The 25,139-nt window shown below is 44.1% G+C and overlaps 1 protein-coding gene across 3 annotated transcripts in view; it reads right to left on the bottom strand.

Moving 5' to 3' along the window:
• The window catches only part of ARHGEF3 (Rho guanine nucleotide exchange factor 3), a 305,270-nt gene that overhangs the window by 145,341 nt on the left and 134,790 nt on the right, over positions 1-25,139 (bottom strand). The window contains exon 1 of one of the 3 annotated variants that reach the window (XM_061128328.1): positions 24,192-24,348. The exons of the other annotated variants lie outside the window; for them this stretch is intronic. Coding sequence (XP_060984311.1) covers positions 24,192-24,242 — 51 coding nt within the window. The 5' untranslated portion in view covers positions 24,243-24,348. Of the gene's footprint in view, positions 1-24,191; positions 24,349-25,139 lie in introns of those variants that run through there. 3 annotated transcript variants of the gene reach the window in all.

The following is a 25,139-nucleotide window of genomic DNA, read 5'->3' as shown; positions in this document are numbered from 1 at the left end:
TGCACAGTCCACTTCCCTTTCAACTATGAAAAACAGTGCGCCGTGGGTGAGCCCACGGTGCTGTAGTCTGGGCTCTCTGATTTGAGTGCATAACTTAAAACCCCAGCGTCCTGAGCTGAGCAGTAGGTCAATGAATAATCTCTGAATGAGTGACTAAAAAAAGAATAAATAAAGGAGGCCTGTGTTCTTGGGGCGACACCCTTCCCTTCCGCTAACCACCTGGCTGCCAAAATTAAATCAAAACCTCAAAAGCAAAGATCACTGAAGGCTAAAATTCTTCAACCTCAAATTTCCTTGGGGACTCAAAACATGCAAGTTCAAGCTACGATTTTTGCTTTTCAAATAAGAGACTCTTTTTCTTAACCAGCAGAGACATTTATTTTCCTTAAAGTATATAGATAAGTTTAAAAAAAAATTACAACTGTTCAGACATTGGTCCAAGTGGACCACTGGTGATTTTCACTTCTCATGTGAGAAGAAATGTCAGGTCTGTTCAAGGGCAAGGCACACCCATGACTAGGCAGCAAGCATTCACTTTCCCAAGCAACACCATGAGCACCCAGCCTCTGTGCTTCAGGAGCAACGAATCCAGGATTGATAACAGCCTGAAATGAAATGAAATGAAACAGCTGGCTGAATCCAGCCATAAGCGACCTGATTTGGCATCTGAACTCTTTGTCTGGACATCTATCTGAGGCAGGGAGGAAAGGCAGTTACAGGAGGGAACGTACAGGAACAACGGGCTAGAGTATACTGTCTGATTCCTTAACCCTCCGGGCTACATATTTCATGGAGATGCTTTCTAGAGGTGCTCGGGTGCTGGAAAAACTTCATGCTTCTTGGCTCAAAAACCAACCAGGAGGCTCTCTGTTAATCTGCAACAGGGCAAAGTCTTCTGTACATGTGGATCTGAGTTCTGATGGAGATATAGGTCTCTCTGGACAGATGGGGTGGACTCTGAGACTCATTCCTGGTGACACCATCTGCTTTCACAGCACATCACTGTTCTCCAGGCCACTCTGTGACCACCTCCTCTTAGGCTTGGCTACCTTCTGACAGCACAAGGCAGACACATAAATCTCATCAGTAAATGGTCTGGGAACAAGTGTTTTTCTGTGGTTCCGGGTAAGGCTCTCTGCCAAGAGCAGTGACCCTACCTGTCCTCAGCTGATGGATTTGCAGAAGAGCTGGTCCCAGGTCTAAGCCTGTCTGATTCTTATTAGGCTCAGCTTACATTCTCTCTAGACCCAAATCTTGGGATCCTTTGAGGTTTTGAGTCTTGGAAGCAAAGCAGAATCACCATCAAATACACAGTGGGGGTGGAGAGAAGTGGATGCGGGAACAGGGTGTCTGCTATGAGCCAAGCACTGTGCTCACTATTTAAAGAACTGTTCCTTTCCAGCTTCTCCTCAGCCCGGCCTCAGTGAGCATGGTGGTGTTCATTTTACAGAGAAGAACACTGAAGTGTGGGAAGTCTTCAGGGATTTGTTCAAGGTCACAAAACTAGCAAATGCTGGAGAGGGCAGTTTCCTCTACATCAGCTTGGTTCCCAGACCACTGACCCCTTCGCCATCCAGTGCTACTTCTCTTTTTATATTGTTCAAAAACAAAGTGTGATTTATTTAAATTAATATAAAAAATGTGAAGGGAAGTGTGAAAGTCTTAGTCGCTCAGTCATGTCCAACTCTTTGCGACCCCAGGGACCATAGCCTGGCAGGCTCCTCTGTCCATGGGATTTCTCAGGCAGGAATACTGAAGTGAGTGGCCATTCCCTTCTCCAGGGATCGACTCCGGGTCTCCTGCATTGCAGGCAGATTCTTTACCATCTGAGCCATCACAGAAGCACATAAAGTAAATTTACGTTTAAAACAACATGTGCCTTAGAACAATATAAAAAGGCTTATAAGACATTTACCTACATAACTCAAGGAAACAAAGAGAATAAATGAGACAGACTGAGTTCAGGATCCAGCTCCATCACTCCTCCTTGCTGTGATCTTATCACAGCAACTGATGTGTATCACAGATACTGATGCTCTCTATCACTTCACTCACACGACAAATATTTATAGAGGATGAACTATGGGCCAGGCAGGTTCCAGGTGTGTGAGATATGAAAGTGTCTATATTTCTGTAAACTTTGATTTCTTCATTATAGGCTTATTTGAAGGACTAAAGCAGATAAAATATTTACAACAGGGCCAGGCATATGGCAAGATATTAAAAAATGATTATTATTGCTTCTGTGGTTACTATCATAATTACTATTACTGCTATTGTCACTGCTGCTTTGTTGCTACTGGATGTTGAGAGGCAGGCAAAGAGGATGTTGGTATTAAAGATGCTGGAGGAGGCAATCCTGCAGGATGATAAATAAGAGACTTGGGATGCAGCCTGACCCTCCTCTAAGTACCCACATCACATAGGGCTACACATGGATGCTCTCTGGATACCTTCAGTCACGTTTGCAGTGTGTGGTTCCCACTTCTGTCACAGAGGCAGGGCAAGTGCAAGGCCTGACTTAATTTTAAACGGCCAAGATTGAATTGATTAGTGTTGGAACAGCCCTGTGATTTAATCACAGGGCTTTTCTATTTAATAACCAAGTGTCCAGAGCAGCAGAAATCCACTGGTGGAGACAGTACAGCTCCTGACTTGACAGCGAACGGCCCCTGATTAGTCATTTGTAATTATTAAATTCAAACCAGATCTCAAACCTTCCTGATTTATCTCTTTGCTGGCAAACAGCTTTGGTGGCTTCAGAGGCTTTGATGAGGCCTTTCATCTGCGCCTTCTTTAGGGAGAGATTAGAAAAGGATTTTATGTTCTTGTACTTGTCCTTAGCTGGAACTTGACTCACTAAACTCACATTTGAGCAGGAGAGGATCCACATCTCATTTCTCCTCTGTCTCAGCTCCAGGGCTGAGCAAAAAAACTGAGAGGGAACCCCTGCTCCGTTTTTAATACCTTATTTTAAAAAACATCCCCCCTTCTCCAGCATCCAGGAACCACGATCTTTCTTCCCCCAGACTCTTTAATGTGCTCACGGGGTAGAAAACCTGGAAATCCTGGTGTTCCCTGAGCCATTGGTAAATAAATCTTAACTAACTGGTGGCTCTGTGGTGAAGAATCTACCTGCAGTGCGGGAGCCGTAGGAGATGTGGGTTCAATCCCTGGGTCAGGAAGAGCCCCTAGGAAAGGAAATGGCCACCCACTCCAGTTTTCTTTCCCAGAGAATCACATGGACGGAGGAGTCTGGCAGGGTGCAGTCCATAGCATAGCAAAGAGTCAGATACAACTGAGCACAGCATAATATACAGATTTGTGCTCAGATGCCATTAATTGTGGGCTCTAAAGTTAGACTTGGTAGGTTCATGTCCTCACCATGCCGCATGGTATAGAACCTTTTAAGCATATAATTTCTCCTCTCTGAACCTCAGGTTTCCTTGTCAACCAGATGTTCAACCAGGCAGATGAGAGGTCAGCAGTCACCACCAGGTCTCACAACCTGCCAGGGTCACCATCAGCCCTGACAACCGAGAGCAGCCAGTTTCATGATCACCCCATGAACATTAACAGACCACTTTTCTCTCCAAACATCCAAGGCCAAAGGAGCAGGAGAGAAGACAGAAAACTCGTTTGTCCAGGGCAGAGCACTGGCAAGTATAGTTTCCAGACAGACTGCTCCAGACAAACTCCATTATGAGCATCCATCTGAGGTGGGAAAGGAGGCTCATATTCATAAAGGTTGCCAACGATGGAATTTGACAAGAAGCACAGAACCTAATTAAACAGGGCATTTTCCCCCTAAGCCTTCTAACAATGACTGTAATTATTTTCTATTTTTCCTTCTGCTCTCAGGTACACTGAAGTGGCTTAGTCACAACCTGTGGTTCATTATACACTGTTATCACCTGTGCCTCCCTGGTCCTCTGTTATTTGTTAATTCACTTATTTTTACCAGCATAGAGAACTCTTATGTATTAAAATTATTCCTGCACAGAACTGTCTGAAGCCCTTATCAACAAAAATAGTACCCATATAGTTTAGGGAATGTCCCAATAATTGCTTAATTTCTAGAGAATTACCCCACATAACCAAGGAACTCAGATGGTCCAACTGTACGATTCAGACTCAAATGTGCCTATTGCCCATGATAATATTGGGAATCTGATTTTACAAGGAGAGTTCTCACTTCTTCACTTGGGACTCCTGCCTTTTCCCATCAGGACAGACCCCAGTGCTGGCAATGCCTTTGCAGCCACAGCACCCCATGCATTCCTGAGTAGTGCCCCCAAATACTAGCAGGCAGGCGTTCATCTATAGGAAGAACTATTTCCCTTCGACTACTGGTTTCTGCACCCACCACTCCTGGGGGCAACTTGGCACACACAGCAGAGATGGAACATGCTAGAGAAATGGGTTGCACCTGCTAAGCCACTGTGTATATCCTGACAACTCATCATAGCGTTCCTTTAAATTAAAGAAAAAATTTCCCTAGTAGAACTATTTGGTGTTATCTGACCAGATTAGAACTCACAATCTGCATTGCTTTATGGCATGTTCTGGATGCTTCAAGTAGCCCCTTGCTACCCTCCCTCTTTCCACTTGTTGGGTTTAAAACACAGATCTGTTAAGAATTCACTGCATTCTGGGTGCTTTCCATATATTATCTCTGATCCTCAAAGCTAGGACAAAGAAGTTATTATACATGAGGAAAAGTGTTCAGTCACTCAGTCACGTCTGACTCTTTGCGACCCCATGGACTGTAGCCTGCCAGGCCCCTTTGTCCATGGAATTTTCCAGGCAAGAATACTAGAGTGGGTAGCCACTCCCTTCTCCAGGGGATCTTCCTGACTCAGGGATTGAACCTGGGTCTCCTGCACTACATGCAGATTTTTCACCATCTGAGCCACCAGGGAAAGAAAACTGAGGCTTAGAGTTTAAATGACATGATTAAAACTGCTCTGAGAGTGCTTGGACAAAGCTAGGATTTGATATCATATCCAGCTAGTAGCTGACACTGTTGGCCCACGTCCCCTGGGCAATCACCATTCCCCGGCATGCCTCAGCTTTTTACAGGCCAGAAATGCTTCGCTGTTAATGTCACCAGGAGCAGCCCTCAGCCTGCGATGAACTGCAGTTGGTAGGTAAACACTCCAGCTTCCTAAAGCTTGAAGGGACAACTCTGAAATACAGTCTTCTCAGTTTTGACCATACACTGGAATCACTAGAGGAGTTTAAAAAGCTCCCAGGGACTGGCTCCTGCCATCTGTGGATTCTGAACATCACGAGTTCGCAGAAGCTCCCCGGGTTGAGTCGATCGTGCAGCAAAGTTTGAGAAGTACCACCACGTACAGTCTCCCAGAGGCCCCCAGCAGGTTTGAGCCCCAGGTGTTCAGAGAGCTAACTCGTTCATGATCACACCCTGTACCCTGCTTCTCTTCCTCAGTCCCTCACCAGTGCTTCTGGTGACCAAATAAACTACTTGCACTTGTATCCAGCTCTGCTTCCAGGGCACTGAACCTAAGACAAGCTGAACACAATTCTGTACCTCTAAAACCGAGCAGTGGAATAGGAGGCGGGTTAAAGCAACAGAATAAAAACAGTCCATTAACCTGACTTTGTGGGAAGCCAGGTAAGCCTTTATTTATATACTTTATACATGAGATTTTAAAGATAAAGCTGGGAAGAAATTTAAAGGTGAATGACCTTGGCGTTGACTGTTCCCTATGTAAGACCCAGAAAGGACTGAGAAGACTTCCTGTTTAATAGCCAGAGCCTCAGTCCAGAGGCTTCATCAAGACTAACTGTGGAAGCGAAGGCTCAGACCTTCCTGATACTATCTGATGAGGACCCTCATCTGCGCCTGCTCCTCTCCTGTTACAGACTAAATGTTCGAGTCTCCCAAATTCCCTTGTTGAAGCCCTAACTCCCAATGTGATGGTATCTGGAGGTGGGACCTTTGAGAGGTGATTAGGTGGTGAGGACAGAACCCTCATGAATGGGATTAGTGCTTTTATAAGAAGAGACATGGAAGAGAAGATTGTTTTCTTTGTCATTTATGGACACAGAAAGAAGGTGGCTGGCTGTCTGCAAATCAGGAAGAAGCTCCTTGCCAGACACCATATAGATCAGCACCTTGATTTTGGTCCTCCAAATCTCTTAAACTGTGAAAAATAAATGCACGGCCTAAAAAAGGCATTCTTCCATCACTCTAGATGTTTTTAAAGTGCAAATTCTGAATCTAGTCACGAAAAACACCTAATAGGCTCACAGAGAAGGAAATTGTACAACCTAACTTCAAAAGAGTCAAAATCAAGAAACACCAAACAGGCCTAAGTGCACATGCGTAAGTGCAATGCATGATCCCGAATTGGATTCTAGACCAGAAAAAAAAAAAAAAAAAAAAACCCACAAAAAACAGCTGTAAAATACATTATTGTAACAGTTGGCAAACTTTAAAAATGAGTGGTGGAGGAGTTAATATATTTTGCCAATGTTAAACTTTCTTCTTCTGACAATTATACTTGTGTGAAAGTAATTGTAATTACTCTTGTAGTTAAGTATTTAGTACATACATATATATGTATATATAAATGTATAAAATAAATTTCATTATATGTAATATATAAATTTATTTAAATGTATTAATATATAAATATTATATAATATATAATATAAATATTTATTTAAATATATCATATATAAATTTATTTAATATATATGTATACACACACATGCACACATTTACATAGAGAAGGCTGAGCATGAAAGAACCAAATGATGCTTTCGAACTGTGCTGTTGGAGAAGACTCTCGAGAATTCCTTCTATTCCTGAAAGGAGATCAAACCAGTCAATCCTAAAGGAAAACAACCCTGAATATTCATTGGAAGAACTGATGCTGAAACTCCAATACTTTGGCCACGTGACACAAACAGCCAACTTATTGGAAAAGACCCTGATTCTGGGAAAGACTGAAAGGAAAGGAGAAGGGGGCAGCAGGGGATAAGGTTGTTAGATTGCATCACTGACTCAATGGACATGAATCTGAGCAACCTGCAAGAGATAGTGAAGGACAGAGGAGCCTGGAATACTGCAGTCAGTATGGGATCACAAAGAGTTGGACATGACTTAGCGACTGAACAACAACAAATCTATTTACTTATGGAGAGGGGCTTCCCAGGTGGTCCTAGTGGTAAAGAACCTGCCTGCCAGCACAGGAGACCCAAGAGACTCGGGTCCAATCGCTGGGTCGGGAAGATCCCCTGGAGGAGGGCATGGCAACCCACTCCAGTATTCTTGCCTGGAGAATCCCATGGACAGACGAGCCTGGTGGGCTACAGTCCATAGGGTCGCACAGGGTTGGACACGGCTGAATTGGCTTAGCATGCAAGCATGCATCTATGGAGAAAAACCAATACAGAGGCAAAGAAAGAGACACAGAGAGAGCAAATTTAAACAATCAGTGAAGTGTGTAAAGGGTATTCAGGAGTATCTTTCTCTAGACTTGCAACTTTAAGTTTGAAACATTAAGTTGCCAAAAGTAAAATAAAAGAAGTTCACAAATAACCTGCACACTCTCCCCATCCTCAAGTAAAAAAACAAGCCCATAAACATTCATTCCTTTTCCAGGCATCTGATATCCACCCAGTGCCCAACTCCAGGAGGCCTCAGGCCCTCAGAGCTCAACTAGGCAGTATCTGCTAACCTTTGGTGCCTGCAAGCCCCTGAGCACCTAAACGGGAATGAGTCTGCCTAGGTACTTCAGCAGACTTTGGTTGGGCATTAGCTGTAACACAATCCCTTAGGCTTCAGAAGAATATAATTTAAGGATTATTTGATCAAAATATTTAGCTTTCTTCCAAACAAAACTTGAAATTCTCACAAGGAGCTGCTTATTCTTAAAGATGTTTCTCTCTCAGTAGGAAAGAAACAGGTAAAAGGAAAATAACTGTGTAACAGATAATTCCCCTCCTCTCAAAATGAAGTACTGGAATATGCCAACAATGTTTCTCAATGGAGCTTCTCAGAATGTGGCCTCTGGAAGGACTGGACCCCTCTCCTGGTCTAACTAGAGTCATTAGCACAAAGGAGACCACCAGTTTTCAGACTAGTCTCAACTAACCTGAGAAAACACTCCTGGCAACAGTCTGCAGAGAACCTGTCAGAACAGTAATGTGAAAGCCAGTTACCATTCCTGATGCGGTGTCTGGAAAGATGTCAACTGTGATTAAGAGGGACATTTTCCTTCTGCAGCTGTTTCTGAAAGGGGAGGAGGGCCTCACCACAAGACCAAATTATAGGAGAGAGGTAAAGGGCCCCAAACACCAGGGACAGGCAGGTATTCAGGGCAGCCCTCCTTCAGCGGCACTATCATGTCTTGTCAAGTTTTGAGTAAAAAGCAGGAGTACTGCTAAGCCACAGGGGGGCTGCAGGGAGGGGGAAGGACTTTGTGCTAAATTTTCTAATCCTGATTTTTTGCTTCAAAGCCCATCCCAATCATTTTTATCCTGAAGTCTGAAACCGAGGTCTGGATTTTGCAGAATCAAAGCACATTTATCCAACATTTAATCCATTTCCCAGAAAATCCGTGTTTTACTAACAGTAGAATTCTTTCATGTCTAGAATTCTTTCATGCTGGACATTACTAAGGCCTAGTCCAGCACACAGAGAAAGCTCAACAAATGTGTGCTGACTGACTTACGTGAACAAATGAACCCACCTGCTCCCAAATAGTGCATATAAAGCTGTAGAATTTCTTTTCATTTAGACTAAAACACCAAGATGTGTCATCCATAGAGTTCCATTTTTGATTCTGGGACCCACAATATTCCTTTTTTTTTTTTTTTTTTTTTTGCAATGGAAATCCAGGAACAACAAGACTCAGATGAATGAATTTCACTCCAAAGTTTCATTCATTCAATAACTATTTTATGAAGTGCTTATTAGATGTCAGGCACTGTGCAAGCTGCTGGAGATAAATTGGTAAACAAAATAGATACAGCCCCTGCCTTTGGAGGGAATAGAGATTATAAAATAATAAGCAAATAAACCAGCTAGTTTTAAGGTGTACTAAGAGAGTAATAATCAGTCAATCCTAAAGGAAATCAACCCTGAATGTTCACTGGAAGGACTGATGCTGAAGCTCCAGTACTTTGGCCCCGTGATGCTTAGAGCTGACTCATTGGAAAAGACCCTGATGCTGGGAAAGATTGACGGCAGGAGAAGGGAGCGGCAGAGGATGAGATGGTTGGCTGGCATCACTGACTCAATGGACATGAGTTTGACCAAACTCTGGGAGACAATGAAGCCGGGCATGCTGCAGTCCATGGGGTAGGATATGCCTTAGCAACTGAACAACAGCAACAAGGATTATAAAGAAAGTAAACCGGGGTAATAGGAAAGCCTATCAAAGAGGGTGAGGAGTGAAGCCATTGGAGAGAAAGGTCAGGGAGGTTTCTCAGAGGAGGAACAGTTGAGATGACATTTCAGTGATGGGATGGAGCCAACCAAGCAAAGCTGGGGATAGATGAGGAGTGAGAGCTCCTCAAGGGCCCTCATCACTAAACGTTCAGGTTCTCCCTTTCTACACATCACCCACACAGTACCTAATGACTGTTCTGATTGGCCAGCGTCCACAAACATGATTGTTGACATCATTTCCTATTTATAAGGATGAGAACTGTACTGGAGTAATTTTCTTTCTCAGTTTATTTGAAGAGAAAGTGAAAGTGAAGTTGCTTAGTCGTGTCCGACTCTGCGACCCCGTGGACTGTAGCCTGCCAGGGTCCTCCATTCAAGGGGTTTTCCAGGCAAGGACACTGGAGTGGGTTGTCATTTCCTTCTCAAGGGGATCTTCCCAACCCAGGGACTGAACCCTGCTTTCTCCTGCACTGCAGGCAGACTCTTAACCGTCTGAGCCAGCAGGGAAGCCCTGAAAGCCAGGAAGGGAAACTAAGGGTGAAAAATTTTACTCATCTTTCTGTTACTGTTAGTCATGAAAACAGCCCTGAATTTCTCAAGACTTGTTAGTGTCCAGAAGACCCTGTGCAAAGTCAGGACTGGTCCGATTCTCATCTCTACCCTTATTCCCTTTGCTCTGAGCTCCAACCTCCCTCCCAGAATCCCAACTCCTCTTTCGCCATGTTTCCTCTGCCTTTGAACCTTCTTTCCTCCCCTTTTCTCCCAGCCAACTCCTCCGTACTCTTCAGATGTCAGCGTCGTGATAGAGGTATTCTAAGACAGCTCCAAACCAAAAAAAAAAAAATCTCTCAGTTATGGACTCTCAGCTTCATTGTGTCTCTTCTTTGTTGTACTAACCTTATTAAAATGTTACCTTTTACTTGTGTAATAACTGGGTTAATGTCCGTCTCCTCCTTCAAGCTAAGGTCAAAGAATGCAGAAGCCAGTTCAAGTTCACTTCTAGTGCCTTCCATTATGCAGGCACATAGAGAATAATGCTTTGCAGTCACCATCTTGAAACTCTTAATAACTTTTTAAACAAGGGCCCTGGATTTTCATTTCTCACTGGACCCTGCAAATTACACAGTCAGATCTGGAAAGGAAAAAATGTATAGGCACTATTCTGGGATGAGTACCCATCCTGAGGCCACCATCCCTGAAAACTCAAAGCAAGTTTGACCACCAAGCACTGACTCATTCAAATATTAAACAAATATTTATTGGGCAACTCTATGTGCCCACAGAGTGAAGACCTGTTGAGCACAGAGCCCCGTCCATGAAGCTGGCCCTTCGGCCTTTCTGCCTTCCTGTTGGATTTCTTGATCTCCTGTCATTTACAGATGCTTCTGACTTCTTGCGAGGTATATCTTACTCTGGACTTCACCACTCTCTCAACAATCTAGGTTTCACATGACAGGACCTCACTGGCACGGGCCCAACCCCCTAAAGATAAGAAATCCTTTCCCCATTAGAACTTCAGTCCTGCCTTCAATCTGCCTATAAGACTCAGGCCGAAACAGGACCTTCATCTTGCAGAAGTACTTTTCTAATCTCCCTAAGGAAATGGCAACCCACTCCAGTATTCTTGCCTGGGAACAGAGGGGCCTGGCAGGTCACAGTCTGTGGGGTCACAAAGAGTCTTGGACACGAGTAAGCAACTAAATAACAACAAAGCACTTTTAAAAATCTCCCTAATTTTAAAGTCCTGGTTCTCCTCAGGATATTGTAAAAGGCTTGCTAGAAAGTGGCTCTCTGAGTTTGGCAACACTTGCCTGCTGCATTTTAGCCTGGGCTCATCACTGATGCATTAACAAACACTTTCAGTAACCACAGAGCAACACTCACGGCTCCACTCACTGGATGCCTCAGACTGGCAAACAACTGACAAATGTCACACAGTAAATTGAATTTATAGGCAAATTTGGGAACACTAAGTTTGTTAGCAAGCTGTAATACTATACTGAGAGAGGAACAGCAAAAATGGAAAACAACGTTACTCATCAGAACAGAGTATCACTAAAATGTTAGGGAAAATGGAAGAGTTGAACACCAAAAATTGCAATACATTTTTGAACTTTAAAGGGAAAAAAAAAGGTGATAAGTTTCTTTACACCATTTGGACACGTACCTTGGGCTACTGTTTCCCAAAGGATGGGTCTGGTGTCATGGCGGTTTGTAAGATTATTTTAGGGGGTATGCTTACCAGCTGTTGTGGTTTAGACTCCCCCCACAGCAGATCCGGGGTAACAATTTAGGAATAAGCTGTTTACACGTCAGGGTGGTAATCCCCACGACGAACTAGTGAGGAGTGAGACAGTGAGGTGGTGAAAGGAGGGAGGCCCCCCAAAGATGTGGGCAGCTGTGGGCAGCTGGAGCCGGAGAACAACCCACTGGGCCCCCTCCCACACCCGTGAGGGACCGTATAAGACAGTTCATCATTTTCCACTAACAGCTGGGGAGGTCAAAGTGTTCAATCCACCCCCTCACTGATGGGGAGGGGCCCCTCGGGACGTTAACCCCCTACAAGCTGAAAGACACAGGAAGTGGCCCGTGGGTCCAGGGGCCTCTGGAGATGATATCTGCAGCTCAGCACGAGCGGAACACCAGGAGAGGGCTCTGACAGGCTGTACCCAGCAGATCACACAAGAGGAAAGTTACCGTGTCTCCAAGTCAGTGTCCGTTCTTGGTCTGTCGGATCGCTGCGGTGGCAGTTTAGTCACTGAGTTGTATCCGACTCTTACAACCCCGTGGACTGTAGCCTGTCAGGCTCCTCGGTCCATGGGATTCTCCAGGCGAAAAGATCAGAGTGGGTTGCCGTCTCCATCTCTAGGGGATCTTCCCGACCCAGGGATGAAACCTGGGTCTCCTGCTTGGCAGGTGGATTCTCTACTGCTGAGCCTCCAGGGAAGTATCTGATTGGGGCTATCTCACCTTTAACACATACTCAATGCTTACCCACCTCAACCTTTACTCTCTCTCCAGGAGAGAGACTCAGGCAACAGCAGCTAGCCGGAATTTAGTTACATTGTCTTGTGGGTATCTAGTATTCAAAGTTGGGCCAGCATACTAGTTTTCTGTTTATGATAATATAAACTTTCCATTAAAGATAACTCTTAAGGGAAAAACTGCTGTTTTGCAGAAAGCTATTAAGTATTTTACAATGTTAAAGGCTATGGCAGAAGATGATTCATAATTGAATGAGGTTTAGGAAACACTTTCTTTGTGGAAACTCCCTCTCCTGATGGTCACACGAAGTAACTGGCCCACGACCTTGCTGCTCCTGACAAGCACAGAAACACTGACACTCTGTTGCCCTCTTCCCGGGAATGAGTGAGAAGCAACTTCTACCCCATCCATCCTCTCAACACCCGCCCCTCCCTTCTGGAGAAGACCTGCCTGCCCTCCGTCTGCCCAGTCATTTAAAAATGAAATGCGTATCTGACAGGTCTAACTTTAGCCACAGGAAACGGGAGCATGTGGAAGACCCAAAGGGTGAGCCAAGCTTTGTTGAAGGATGAGCACATTATCTTTTCTGAACCTTCTTCCTGCCCCTTTTTGGGAGGGGAGGGGTGGAGGCTCAGCTTTGGGGAGTGACTGGGAAGTGAGGCCTGCTGAATCGGTTTCCTGGCTGGCTTTGTGGGCGGCGTCTCCCCTCTCTGTTGTCAGAGAGCTGGCTCTCAAATCTGTGCTGTCTATCATTGGGACCAAGTGAAGACCACTTTAGGCTATACTATAAAAAATACTTTGGTGATGAAAATAACCCAAATGAGGAATTTTAAAACCTTTTCTGTTGAAAATGTCTAGATACCTTGGCCACAGATACAAAATGGTTCTGTGAAGAAAAAAAAAAAAAGTTTAAACCTAAATAGTTCTAAACCTTACATCTGTGTATATCCTCTAGCTTTATTACAATGTGAACAATTTATAGAAGTCTGTTCTATAAAAGTTTATGAGAAGTTGCCAGATCACAAGTCTTATTGTGTGTCTGTGTTAGTCACTCAGTCGTGTCTGACTCTTTGTGACCCCATGGACTGTATAGCTGGCTAGGCTCCTCTGTCCATGGAATTCTCCAGGCAAGAATGCTGGAGTGGGTTGCCATTTCCTTCTCCAGGGGATCTTCTTTACCCAGGGATTGAACCTGGGTCTCTTGCATTGCAGGTCTCCAGCACTGCAACAGACTCTTTACTGACGGAGCCACTAGGGAAGACTTTACAAGTGTTACTACCTCTCTCTTATCTGATGTGTAAGTAGTAAGATGGAGCAACTAGAGAACAATTACCTAGTTGTTATCTACTTTTTAAGGTCATCAAACTAGCTGTATGACCTTAGGCATCTCACCTTCTTGCTCTGGATCTCAGGTTTATTATCTATAAGACAAAGAGCACTGGTCCAGATGTCCTCCAAAGTTTCCTTCTAACACTGTGTGTGTGAATGACATGTGGTCAAGGACACTGCTGGGGGAAGGTGGGAAGGTGGGCAATGAGAACAGCTGAGACTGGGAAACACTTTCTAGAAACAAACATGATATTCTGTATTTGCCTCAAAATCACAGATGACAATAATTCTAGCTGTATTATGTTTTTGAAACACAATGTCTGTGTCCAGCTTCCAGCATAACCCAGTGCACTACACAAAGAAGGTGATCTACCAATGTGTACTAAATTAGTTGACAAAGGCACCCTCCCTGAACATCTTTTAAAGACTCAAGGCTAATGCTCGATTATTTACAACAGCCAAGATATGGAAACGACCTAAGTACCAATCAATGGATGAGTGGATCAAGAAGATGTGTTTTCCACATACACATATGGAACACATATATAACACACACATAGGGGAATACTACTCAGCCATGAAAAGATGGAATGCTGCCATGTATGACAATATAGATGGATCTTGAGGGTATTAGGCTAAGTGAAATTAAGTCAGACACAGAAAAGCAAATACCATGTGATTTCACTCATATGAAGAATACCAGAAACAAACAACAAAATAAATGAACCAACCAACCAAAACCAAGCATATAGATACAGAAAACACAGTCGTGGTTATTAGAGGGGAAGGGGCAGGGAAAGGCGAAATGGATCAAAGGGGTCAACTATATGGTGATGGATGAAAATTAAATTTTTGGTGGTGAGCATATAGAAGTAGAAATACAATGTTATGGACATAAAACATACAGTGCTATAAACCAATTTTAATATCAATTTTTTTTTAAAAAAAAAGGTTAATGACAGAAGGACTAATGATCAATGAAAGAGTGGAAAATCAAGGGTTTAGGAGAAGAAAGAAAGGGCAAAAAGGAGAGTGAGCAAGGGAGAAAGGAAGGGAAGAGAAAGGATACACATACTGACAGACATACATACAGTCAATTCTTGTTATTCGAGTTTGTCAAGATCTGGTAAATCTCTGTGAACAAGGCATTCGTGAACAGCCTAACTTTTAAGGACATAGTCTAGCGTAATTCTTCCAAGTGGTTGGCACTTAGGGGCCTATACAGGGTGGGCTTCCCAGGTGGCGCCAGTAGTCAAGAATCTGCCTGCCAGTGTGGGAGACTCAAGAGACGTGGGTTTGATCCCTGGGTTGGGAAGATCTCCTGGAGTAGGAAATGGCAACTCGTTCCAGTATTCTTGCCTGGGAAATCCCAAGGACAGAGGAGTCTGGCGGGCTACAGTCCATGGAGTTGCAAAGAGTCAGACACGACTGAGTACGCACACACATAGAGGGAGGCTCAGGATGCTTATAGCAGCAGAGGACTAGACACAACAGAAATATCTTTCAGTGCACAAGTGGAGTACATGACATGTACTATTTCCGTCAGTCAAAACCCATCCATCAATCGGACTATTTCTTTCACACATCCCTGCCCAGACCACTGCATTGTGCTCGCATATGCGAAACACATCAACTCCAGTACTATTAGATCCTGCCTCCTACTGGACTCTGCATTTGTTTCCCGAAAATTTATTTTGATCCAACCAGAATTATAAGCACACAGGACCTCCTTGTTTCTAGACTGGTGGTTCTCAAAATTTTTGGTCTCAGGACCTCTTTATATTTTTTAAAAAAGTATCAAGGGCCCCAAAGAGTATTTTCTTATGTTGGTTTTTATTAATATTTGCAGTATTAGAAAATAAAATTGAGAATTAAAATTTTTCTTATTTTAAAAATGAGTGTATTATTACTTCTTAACCTAATTATCACATTTGACAATTAACTATTTGTTAAAAAAAATAGTGAGAAGAGCAGGACGGTTTCATACTCTTTTAACTCTTTTCAATGTCTGGCTGCAGAGGAGACAGCTGGATTCACACACCTGCTTCTGTAATCAGTCTGCTGTGGTGTGCTAGTTTTGTTGACACACATGAACGAAATCTGCTCTGAAGTTACGTAGTTAGTACTTTCTAGGCCTCGGGAGCTCTGTGGATCACACTTTAGAACCACTGTTTTAAATCACCCTCCATTCTGCCAAAGGTTGTCTTTCACACAAACACAGTCATGTCATTTCCCACTTTCCTCAAATCATGAACGGCTGCCTATGGCTCACAGGGTTAAGCCCACACTGCACAAAACCCCTTCCCATTTGGACAGAGAGTTGTTTGTTCAAACCCCATTACTGCTCTGTCTTATATACCAGCACCCTGGCCACCTCCAGGAATACATACGAGCCTGACCTGTTCTGCTTGCTGATGTCTCTGAGTCTCAACTTTCCTCTTGCTAAGACTCCTATGAATCTTTTGCAAACCCATCCAAAGGTCACCTCCTCTCAGAAGCCTTCTCTGATTCACCCTTCCTTTGAAGTTTACTTTTTTGTGTTTTAAATACTTATTCTTTGAATAAGTAACTGAAATACATTGGACTAAATTCCAAAAGGGTATACCATACAATGATAAGTATACTTCTTTACTACATCTATCCCTTCCTCTCCCAGGAGGAAACCATTGTGATTGGTCCCTTCTACATTCCAGAGGTTGCTCTAGACATAAATAAGCATATCATTTCTTTTACCCAAATGGCATTGCACTATATGCACTCAAAGTTCAGTTCAGTCGCTCAGTCATGTCCAACTCTTTGAGACCCCATGAACTGCAGCACGCCAGGCCTCCCTGTCCATCACCAACTCCCCGAGTTCACCCAAACCCATGTCCATTGAGTTGGTGATGCCATCCAACCATCTCATCCTCTGTTGTCCCCTTCTCCTCCTGCCCTCAATCTTTCCCAGCATCAGGGTCTTCTGAAATGAGTCAGCTCTTCGCATCAGGTGGCCAAAATATTGGAGTTTCAGCTTCAGCATCAGTCCTTCCAATGAATATCCAGGACTGATTCCCTATATGCACTGCTCTATACTTAACATTATAGCTTAGATAGCCTTCCACACCATCAAATAAAAATCGGCCCGATTTTCTTAATAGTTGCAAATTATATTTTAAAAACAAAGCTTGTTTGTCCACCCAACCCCCATTAACTGGATATGTGGTTTCCAATCTTTTGCTGCAGCAAATGTCCTTCTACATAGATCAGTTTACACATGTGAGAGACTCTGCAGCACTAATATCCAGGAATGAAACTGCTGGGTCCAAGAGAATGTAAGTCTGATAAACATTGTCAAATTGTCCTCTGTAAAGGCTGTTCTAATTTATACTCCCACCACCATGCATGAGAGTTTCGATTATCTTTGCCAAGTGGTGTTATCAAACTTATTAATCTCTGTCAATATGGTAAATGAAAAATGATACCTTGGTTAAGTTTAAACGCATATTTCTATAAGAAGATCAAATCTCTAGAGTTACACTATCCAAAATGATAGTCACTTGATACAGGTGGCTGTTTAAATTTTAATTAAGGAAAATTAATGGCTCAGACGGTAAAGAATCTGTCTGCAATGCAGGAGACCCGGGTTTGATCCCTGGGTTAGGAAGATCCCATGGAGAAAGGAATGGCTACCTAGCCCAGTATTCTTGCCTGAATTCCATGGACAAAGAAGCCTGGCAGGCTATATAGTCCATGGGTTGCAAAGAGGCAGAAGTGACTGAGTGACTAATACACACCCAAATAACATTTAAAACTCAGCTCCTGAGCTGCGCCAGACACATGTCACGTGCTCAGCAGCCATCTGTGGCTCTTGGTTTCTGTGTGAGACACAGCAGACACAAAATATTAGCATCATGATGTCAAGTTCTATCGGACGGCGCTGCTCTGGACCTGCGCTGTCCGATGGCCACCAGAAACCCACATGTCGGTACTGAGCACTCAGTATGTGGCTAGTGTGAAGTGAGATGTGGTCTGAGTGGATAATACACGCTGGAATTCCAAGACTCAGAATCGTAAAAACAGAATGTAAAATATCTCCTTAATAATTTTTATGTGGATTGCATGTTGAAATGCTAATATTTGGATATACTGGGTTAAACAAATCATTAAGATTAATTTCATCTGTTTCTTTTTACTTCTGTCACAGGGCTAACTAGGAAATTTAAACTTACACATGTCTCACACTCTATTTCTAGTGGGATGCTGCTCCAATTGGGCACAGTACTTTCTTAAAATGTGGGTTTTAGCATTTTTCCTTTTACACAGAAATAAGTGCAGTTACTATTGCTTATAAAGAAAAAGAGACTCACTGGAATCTCTTTTCTCCTCCTTGCCCTTCCCTGCTTCATGCAGATAGGGTGGGCAGCAAAATGCGAAAGGGCAGCAATGATCTTGATGAGGAACAAAGTGAAACAAACCAGCAGACTGCCCACCTGGGCGGCTGCAGGCAGGAACCAGCGGCATCGCTGACCCCGAGCAGAGCCTGATTTCCTGGTGCCTGTTAAAACAATGCACCAGAGAACAAAGTGCCTTCGAAACTAAGAATAGAAGACTGGCTCCAAATAAGATTTCCAGGACTCTGCAGGAACAAATTCCTCCCCTGCACCGCCCTAACCCACCTTCCACCCTTGGCTTGACAAATGGCCTGTCCCAGCCCTGCCCTCATGCATTCTCAATAGTCTGTACACACAGACAGAGGGACAGAGTAGAAAGAGGAAACCTAGAGAAAGAGGTGGGTGACAAGGGCTGCCCTAAAGGGCTGACACCACAATGATTTTAGGATTGAGACATGGCGTCTACGTTTCTGTCACCTGTGTCTTTAGCTAGGAAGGTGAAGAAAACTCAGTTTTGCAACATAAACCATAAACTTGATAGATCAGAACATTTTCTAACCATGTACTGAGGGAATAAGACCTAACTGTATCTAAGGATAAGTCATCTGCTTTCTATCTTCAGATAGGTCATCTGCTTAGGGGAAAACATTAATTTATTATTATTTTCATCATTATTAGCTTCTGTGCCTTTAAGCAAGTGAAATAATCTCTCTAGGTCTCAGTTTTATTATCTATAAAATACATGGACTTTCCTATCTCATCCAATCAGAAAGTTCTGTGACTCTATGCATATACAAAAGAACTATCACCCACACCTTCAGTCTCGTTTTCTTGCGGCTTTCAAAGACACTTACATGATTTAGACACTTACATGATTTAGACCCTGAGCCTGACACTGGCATACAAATATGGAAAAATGCTTCTTCCGCTGGATGTTCTTAATAGATGCAAGGAAAGAGAAGAGGACAGAAGTGAAATGAATCATTAGACCAGAGTTCTTCACCTGGGCCAGGGGTCTGCACAGACATTGTCACAACTTGTGCAGTTTTCTAAACAGAACCTTTCAAGATGCATGTGACTTCAGGAAGGCAGGGGGCTAGTGATGTAAAGAACTATGAGAGGCCCAGTACCATGCTAAATTCTTAGTCCATGGTGGGTGCCTGAAGAGTTAGCACCCAAGACAGTGCACAGGTGGATATGGGGATAAACACACAAGCAGTTTGAACCAGAGCTTCTTTGCAAAGTCCACCTCTTTGCCCCCATGTCAGGGATAATCTCTTTGCACACGGCTCCTCTCCACTGCTATGCTTTCACCAACCCTCTCCTTCCTCACGTCAGATTACAAGCATTCAACAGGCCAAGACAGTATCTCACCTGTTTGACCTGGGATGACTGTTGCTGCCCAAAGAGGGGAGACTTATGGTGCGTTAGTTAGGAGATAATGAAATAACCCATGTGAAACATTACTGGTCAGCATCCCTAAAGTAGTAGCAGATATTCATTCATCGAATATGTATTTAGGACCTAATACACACCAGGCCCTAGGTTGGCGGTTCTCATCATCTTCATCACTTATTGGTACCATATTTATCTCCCCAGCACAGCACAGTACTCCACATAAGTGAAAAGTGTTAGTTGCTCAGTTGTGTCTGACTCTTTGCGACCCCGTGGACTGTAGCCCACCAGCCTCCTCTGTCCATGGGATTTCCAGGGCAAGAATGCTGCTGCTGCTAAGTTGCTTCAGTCATGTCTGACTCTGTACGACCCTGTGGAGAGCAGGCGACCAGGCTCCTGTGTCCACGGGATTCTCTAGGCAAGGATACTGGAGTGGGTTACCATTTCCTTCTCCCATAGTAGGCCCCCAATAAATGCTATTTGAGTGAGTAAACAGAGATGATCTCTGTGGTATACTAATTTATTCTTCAGCAAACTTCTATCCCCTCTCCTGACCTCCATGGATTGGTTCTGTGACTTGCTCTGGCCAATGGACTAGGAGTAGACAAGACAATGTACTAATTCTGATTGTAGACCTTAAGGAACGTTGTGTATTTCTGCTTGCTCCTCTGGGATCTTCTGGTCTACATAGGAGAATATACATGTGGGTTAGCTCACAGACCTGCATGAGGCAGATTCACCGAAAACCTGCACACTTGTGAGCATGAGAATAAATGCTTGATATTGCTTGCCACTGAGATTGGGGTAGTTGTTACTCAGCAAAAGCAGACTGAGACATACTCCTATATTCATACCCAGAAATTTCAGGCAGAGAGTGGCCCTGGTTCTCTTACCGTGGGATTTCAGCAACTGGGTCATTTTGTGGCTCTCTCTAGCACATTTTCTCTAAGCTGTTAATGTCCCATTTGGAGAAGATGGCAGGGAACCAGAGACCCATATTTTGGCCATCTTGGCACCTGGCACAGAGTCAAGCACAAAGCAGTTCTGATGTTTCGGGCAGCGTCTGATGTACGAAAGGATGGGCTGGCTGTTCGCTCTGGTGGGAGAAGCACTGTCAAAAATCACAGCAGGCAACAACTTGGGCCCAGACGCTCAAAGCCACTGGCTCTGTGGTCCCCAGTGTGCGATGTGGACCTGGTGGTGACACAGGATCATTTCAGACCACATGCAGCAGACCAAGGGGTAGTTATTATAATGTGTTTTAGGAAACACATTATGATATTTAGTGACTTAAGCACTCCTTCTTCTTAGGATGAACCTAAGTTCAAAACCAAACCAAACCAAAGAACAACTAGATGATCTAAAGAAAAAGAGTAACTGAAAAATAACAGTGAAAGTGGTATAGGGATATGGGACACATAACTGAAGTTTAGGAAAACACTGATCCTATTCAAGTCTCACTTTCCTACAAATCACAATCATAGCTAGCATTTTTGAGCACTTATATGATGCCCTGTTTCAAGAGTTTCACAGATACTATTTCATAAACTTTTCATAGTATCAGAAGCAGATACTATCATCTCCATTTCACAGGTGAGGTAACTAAAGCCCAGAGAGATAAAGAACTTGCCCAAGGTTAAGTGGCAGTGAGGGTGTGAACTCAGAACGTTACCTTCCAGGATCCAAATAAGTCTCTACTAGAGAACCTGGTAGCCAGGGACATTCAGCAGTGGCCAAGCTTAACTGCAAAACCTCGAACTTGAACCTCAAACTCCTGACTCCCAGACCAGTGCTCTCAGCCAGCTCCATGAAAACTGGCATGTAGTGAGAACACTGGGGGTTTACGGCAGGGGTGGGTGGGGTCTATGAGAAGCAAGGGAGAGAGGTATAGTAAATGCTACAAGCAAGATTTGGGAGGGAAGAGACAGGGACATAAATAAGGCTGACCAACAGACGCGGGCACTCAAGGGATGTGGAACACTTCGAATATGGACAAAATTATTCAGAAAGAGGGCTGGCAGAGCAAGGGCTGGCACATGGGGGCTGCTTTCTGAGCTCCTCCCAAGAGACCCACCCACCGTGGCTTCCCCAAGTGACATCCACGTAGTCCCTATTTAGGCACTAAAGTCACCCATTGTTTCTCTCCCAGTGGACGCACAGGGTCACCACCCCGGCCTTGCCCTCTCCGAGTCATACCGATGAGTGTTCCATCAAGACAGGCCTTTTTTAGGATCCGGCTTGAATCAACTTCCCCTTCCACGGCACCCACTTGGTGTTCTGGGAAAGGTGGAAAAGCACAGCTGGAATTGGGGCTGTAAAATGAAGTACTGACTTCTCCGTGTAACACCTGCTTCCTTCCCTCCACAAGATCCAATCAGGACCATGTTGCACTTGAGATATAAGACGTTTTACAGCCCTATGGTCGCTGAGCTCTTAGACACTATGGACTCATTTCTCTGGGAGCCACTGACACCTATGGTCAGTAAGACCTGGGACACGGGTCACGTTGGCTGAGTGGGGGTTTTGCTCTCAGCACTGTAATGAGTCACTTCACTTACCCCTCAAGACAACCCTATAAGGTGGGCACTCTTGATTACCCCCACTTTACAAGGAGAAGACACATTGATAGGTTTGGTAATGTGCTTGGGATTACATGGCTAGCAAGAGGCAAATCTGGGACTGAAACCTACAACTATGTGGTTCTAAAATCCTGCCCTTAACTGTTACACTCTACCATTCCTGCACAGATACACAGCTCCCTTGGCCAAACCTCAGAAGATGGATTTATGAGACCTTTCAAGGGTTTCTCCCTTCCCTTTCTCTCTATTCACATCCAGCTCCCAACTGCCTCTCCCACACCCAGACTCAACTCTTCCAGATCCCTGCTCTAGAGACTCTCAGAGCCAAGAAATACAAATTCATTCAATAATATTTTCAAGAGCGGAATAAAGGTCAATAGCCAGGCAGCCAATTACATTTTGAGTTCAAGTACATATACCTGGGGAAATGTGTATGTAAAAACACTTATTAAATCACTTGACTTTGAAACAGGAAAGACAGGAGAACTATTTTTTACTTTTTGTTTAAAAGTCATACCTTAGGTTCATATCAGAGTTGAAATGAGTTTAGAGACATCTCTGTTTGACAGGTGTGAAACTGAGTCCAGAGAAGGCAGTGACTTGTCGTAGATGCCTCTTATGTAGGTGCTAATTGGACCAAGGCAAACATCCACCAAAATGAGCTTATTTGCACACCGACTGGAGACCAAAGTGTTATAGAAGATGCCACACTTGATAGGAGATATATGAAGGCCCCTGTCATTAAAATCGTCAAGTGCACCCATGGCCAAGAATGTCATTTCTGGATCCGTTCTGCCTGAGCTTGAAGCCTGACCCACTGCTAACCATCAAGGAGATCAGGAGCAGAGTATTTATCCTCGCCACATCCGAGTTTCACCATCTGCAAAGTGGGGATGATGATAACAGCCAACCCCTACAGTGACGTAAGAATTTCATGAGCTGATGCAAGTAACGTGAACACTAATACACATTAGCTATTACTGTAATATTTTTATTAATATTATATTAACTATCCCTGAAGTATGGTAAATCATACAAAATAATTTCCATATCTAATAACTGCTATCCATATCTGTATTACTAATTTCCATATCTCAAAGGCTTAAAATTTATTCTTTACAGGGTGAGTGAATAGCGAGGTGAGTGAGATGGGAAAGGAAAAAGATAGTAAAACGACACATATCACATGAAAAGATTAAAAATGTATGTCTATAATGGCCATGTACAAGACTTGGAATTAGTATTACAAACATCAGTCTTAGAAACACAATTCTGGTCAAAGAAACAGAAAAAGCAATGAGGATTTTCTTTGAAACATAGTTTTGGCTTATCCAAAGCTTTAACACTTACCCACAAACAAAAGGAGTAGAGAGAGTAAGCTTCTGGGCTCCTAATCACTCTTCTGCCCATGGAAACATAACATTTCCAGCCACTTCTGAAATTACTCAAACAGGCACCAATACTACTAATGAGAATACCAGGGAGTCTGAGTCTCTCCTGGTATTATCTGGCCTCATCTTCCCAACGGTGAGCACATTCAAAACACCAGAATTTTAAGGAAACTTCAAAAAAAAAAAAAAAAATTGCTCCACTCAAAATGAACTTCCAAAACTGAGTTTAGGCATCTTCAAGTCCAAAGAAGAGAAGGTCACGAAAATCCACTTTGCTATTTAAACACACACACACACACACACACATACACTCACTCACTTTTTCCTTCCCATTTAACGAAAACCCATGTCTTGTAAAAATTAAAATACTGGCATGGTGGAGCAAAGAACGAAAGCCCCCCTCCCCTTGCTCTCTTCCAATCACAGATGCTAAGGGAAGCGCTGCCCGCGAGGCACTCCACACAACTCATCGTCCCCACCAAACACAAACATCTGAGCTCTGAGGCCCAACTGCACAGCCCTTTTCTGATTCACGTACTTCAGCGAGGCAGAAGTGAGCCTCCACCGCCCAGGTGCTCTGAGCGGCTCCTTGATCAGTTTCTTGGGAGATGCAGACAGCTGCCCCCTCCCACACCTCAGCTCCTGGCATGGTCCAGCCAGGCTTGGGCGGGAACTGCGAGCCCGTCCACCCCTGGTCCTGCCGCAGGGAGCTTACCTGAGTACGAACAAAGAAACAGCACCACACCATGGGGCGCTCCGACCTCATCCACACAGAGTCCCCCGCCCCGAGCTGCGGCGGCGCCCTTCAGACGGGATTCTCTGAGCAGAGCAGAGCATGGTTTCCCTCAAGGAACTCCTCCCCACTACTTGGGCTGCACGACAGGAAGTGACAGGGGGCCATCAGTTACATTGTCAGAAGCTGAGAACCACACCAGCCCGGAGCTCCGCACCTCCAGCGGTTTCCTTGCCAGCTGCTGCTTTTTGAGAGCACCCTGCCTCCTGGCACTCAAAGCACACCAGAAACTCAGTTTCTGGCTGGCAACTCCCAGCCTGGAAGGAACAACAATGCTTAAGTGGGCCGCCACCTAAAGCCATGCTGGGCATTCCGGCAGCTCTAAAGGGCTCACTGCCAGGATACCATGCTTTGTAGACCCAAACGTTGGGGTGAAATGGATAGAGAAGGGACACTGGGAGGAGAACTGTGTGTGTGTTCAAAGAGGAATCAACAGTCCACTTGAACTTCACCCAAGAGTCAGGGCCCTGCCTGGCATGCGAAGCCTACGCTGAATCCTAATTTCATAGCAATTCAACAAATGAGAGTGATGGTAAACACCCCACCCATCCGTTCCTTTCTTTTTTTCCTAGACAAATTTTCCCTTCAGAGCCCCTTTGAAAGAGTTGCTTCTGGAAACCTCTCTTTTAGCTTTTAACAGGACTAACAAAAGGCCTTACTGCTCGCCTCAGAGCCCTTACGGAAATAACTAGTGGCTGATATTTCTCATTTTATAAAGTGGGGATGTCACCAATGAACACCGTGCCCTAGTCCCCTGCCTTTGACAAGGCCCAGACTTACTGGGTGAGACAGTCACGTGAACTAAAAGATTTCCGATGGAAACCGTGCCTATTCAACCCTTCACCACAAACAAATCAATACCCCTACCCT

The sequence above is a fragment of the Dama dama genome, chromosome 24 (genome assembly GCF_033118175.1).
Source record: "Dama dama isolate Ldn47 chromosome 24, ASM3311817v1, whole genome shotgun sequence".
NCBI classification, from domain to species: Eukaryota; Metazoa; Chordata; class Mammalia; order Artiodactyla; family Cervidae; genus Dama; species Dama dama.
This window is presented reverse-complemented; position numbering and strand designations above follow the sequence as displayed.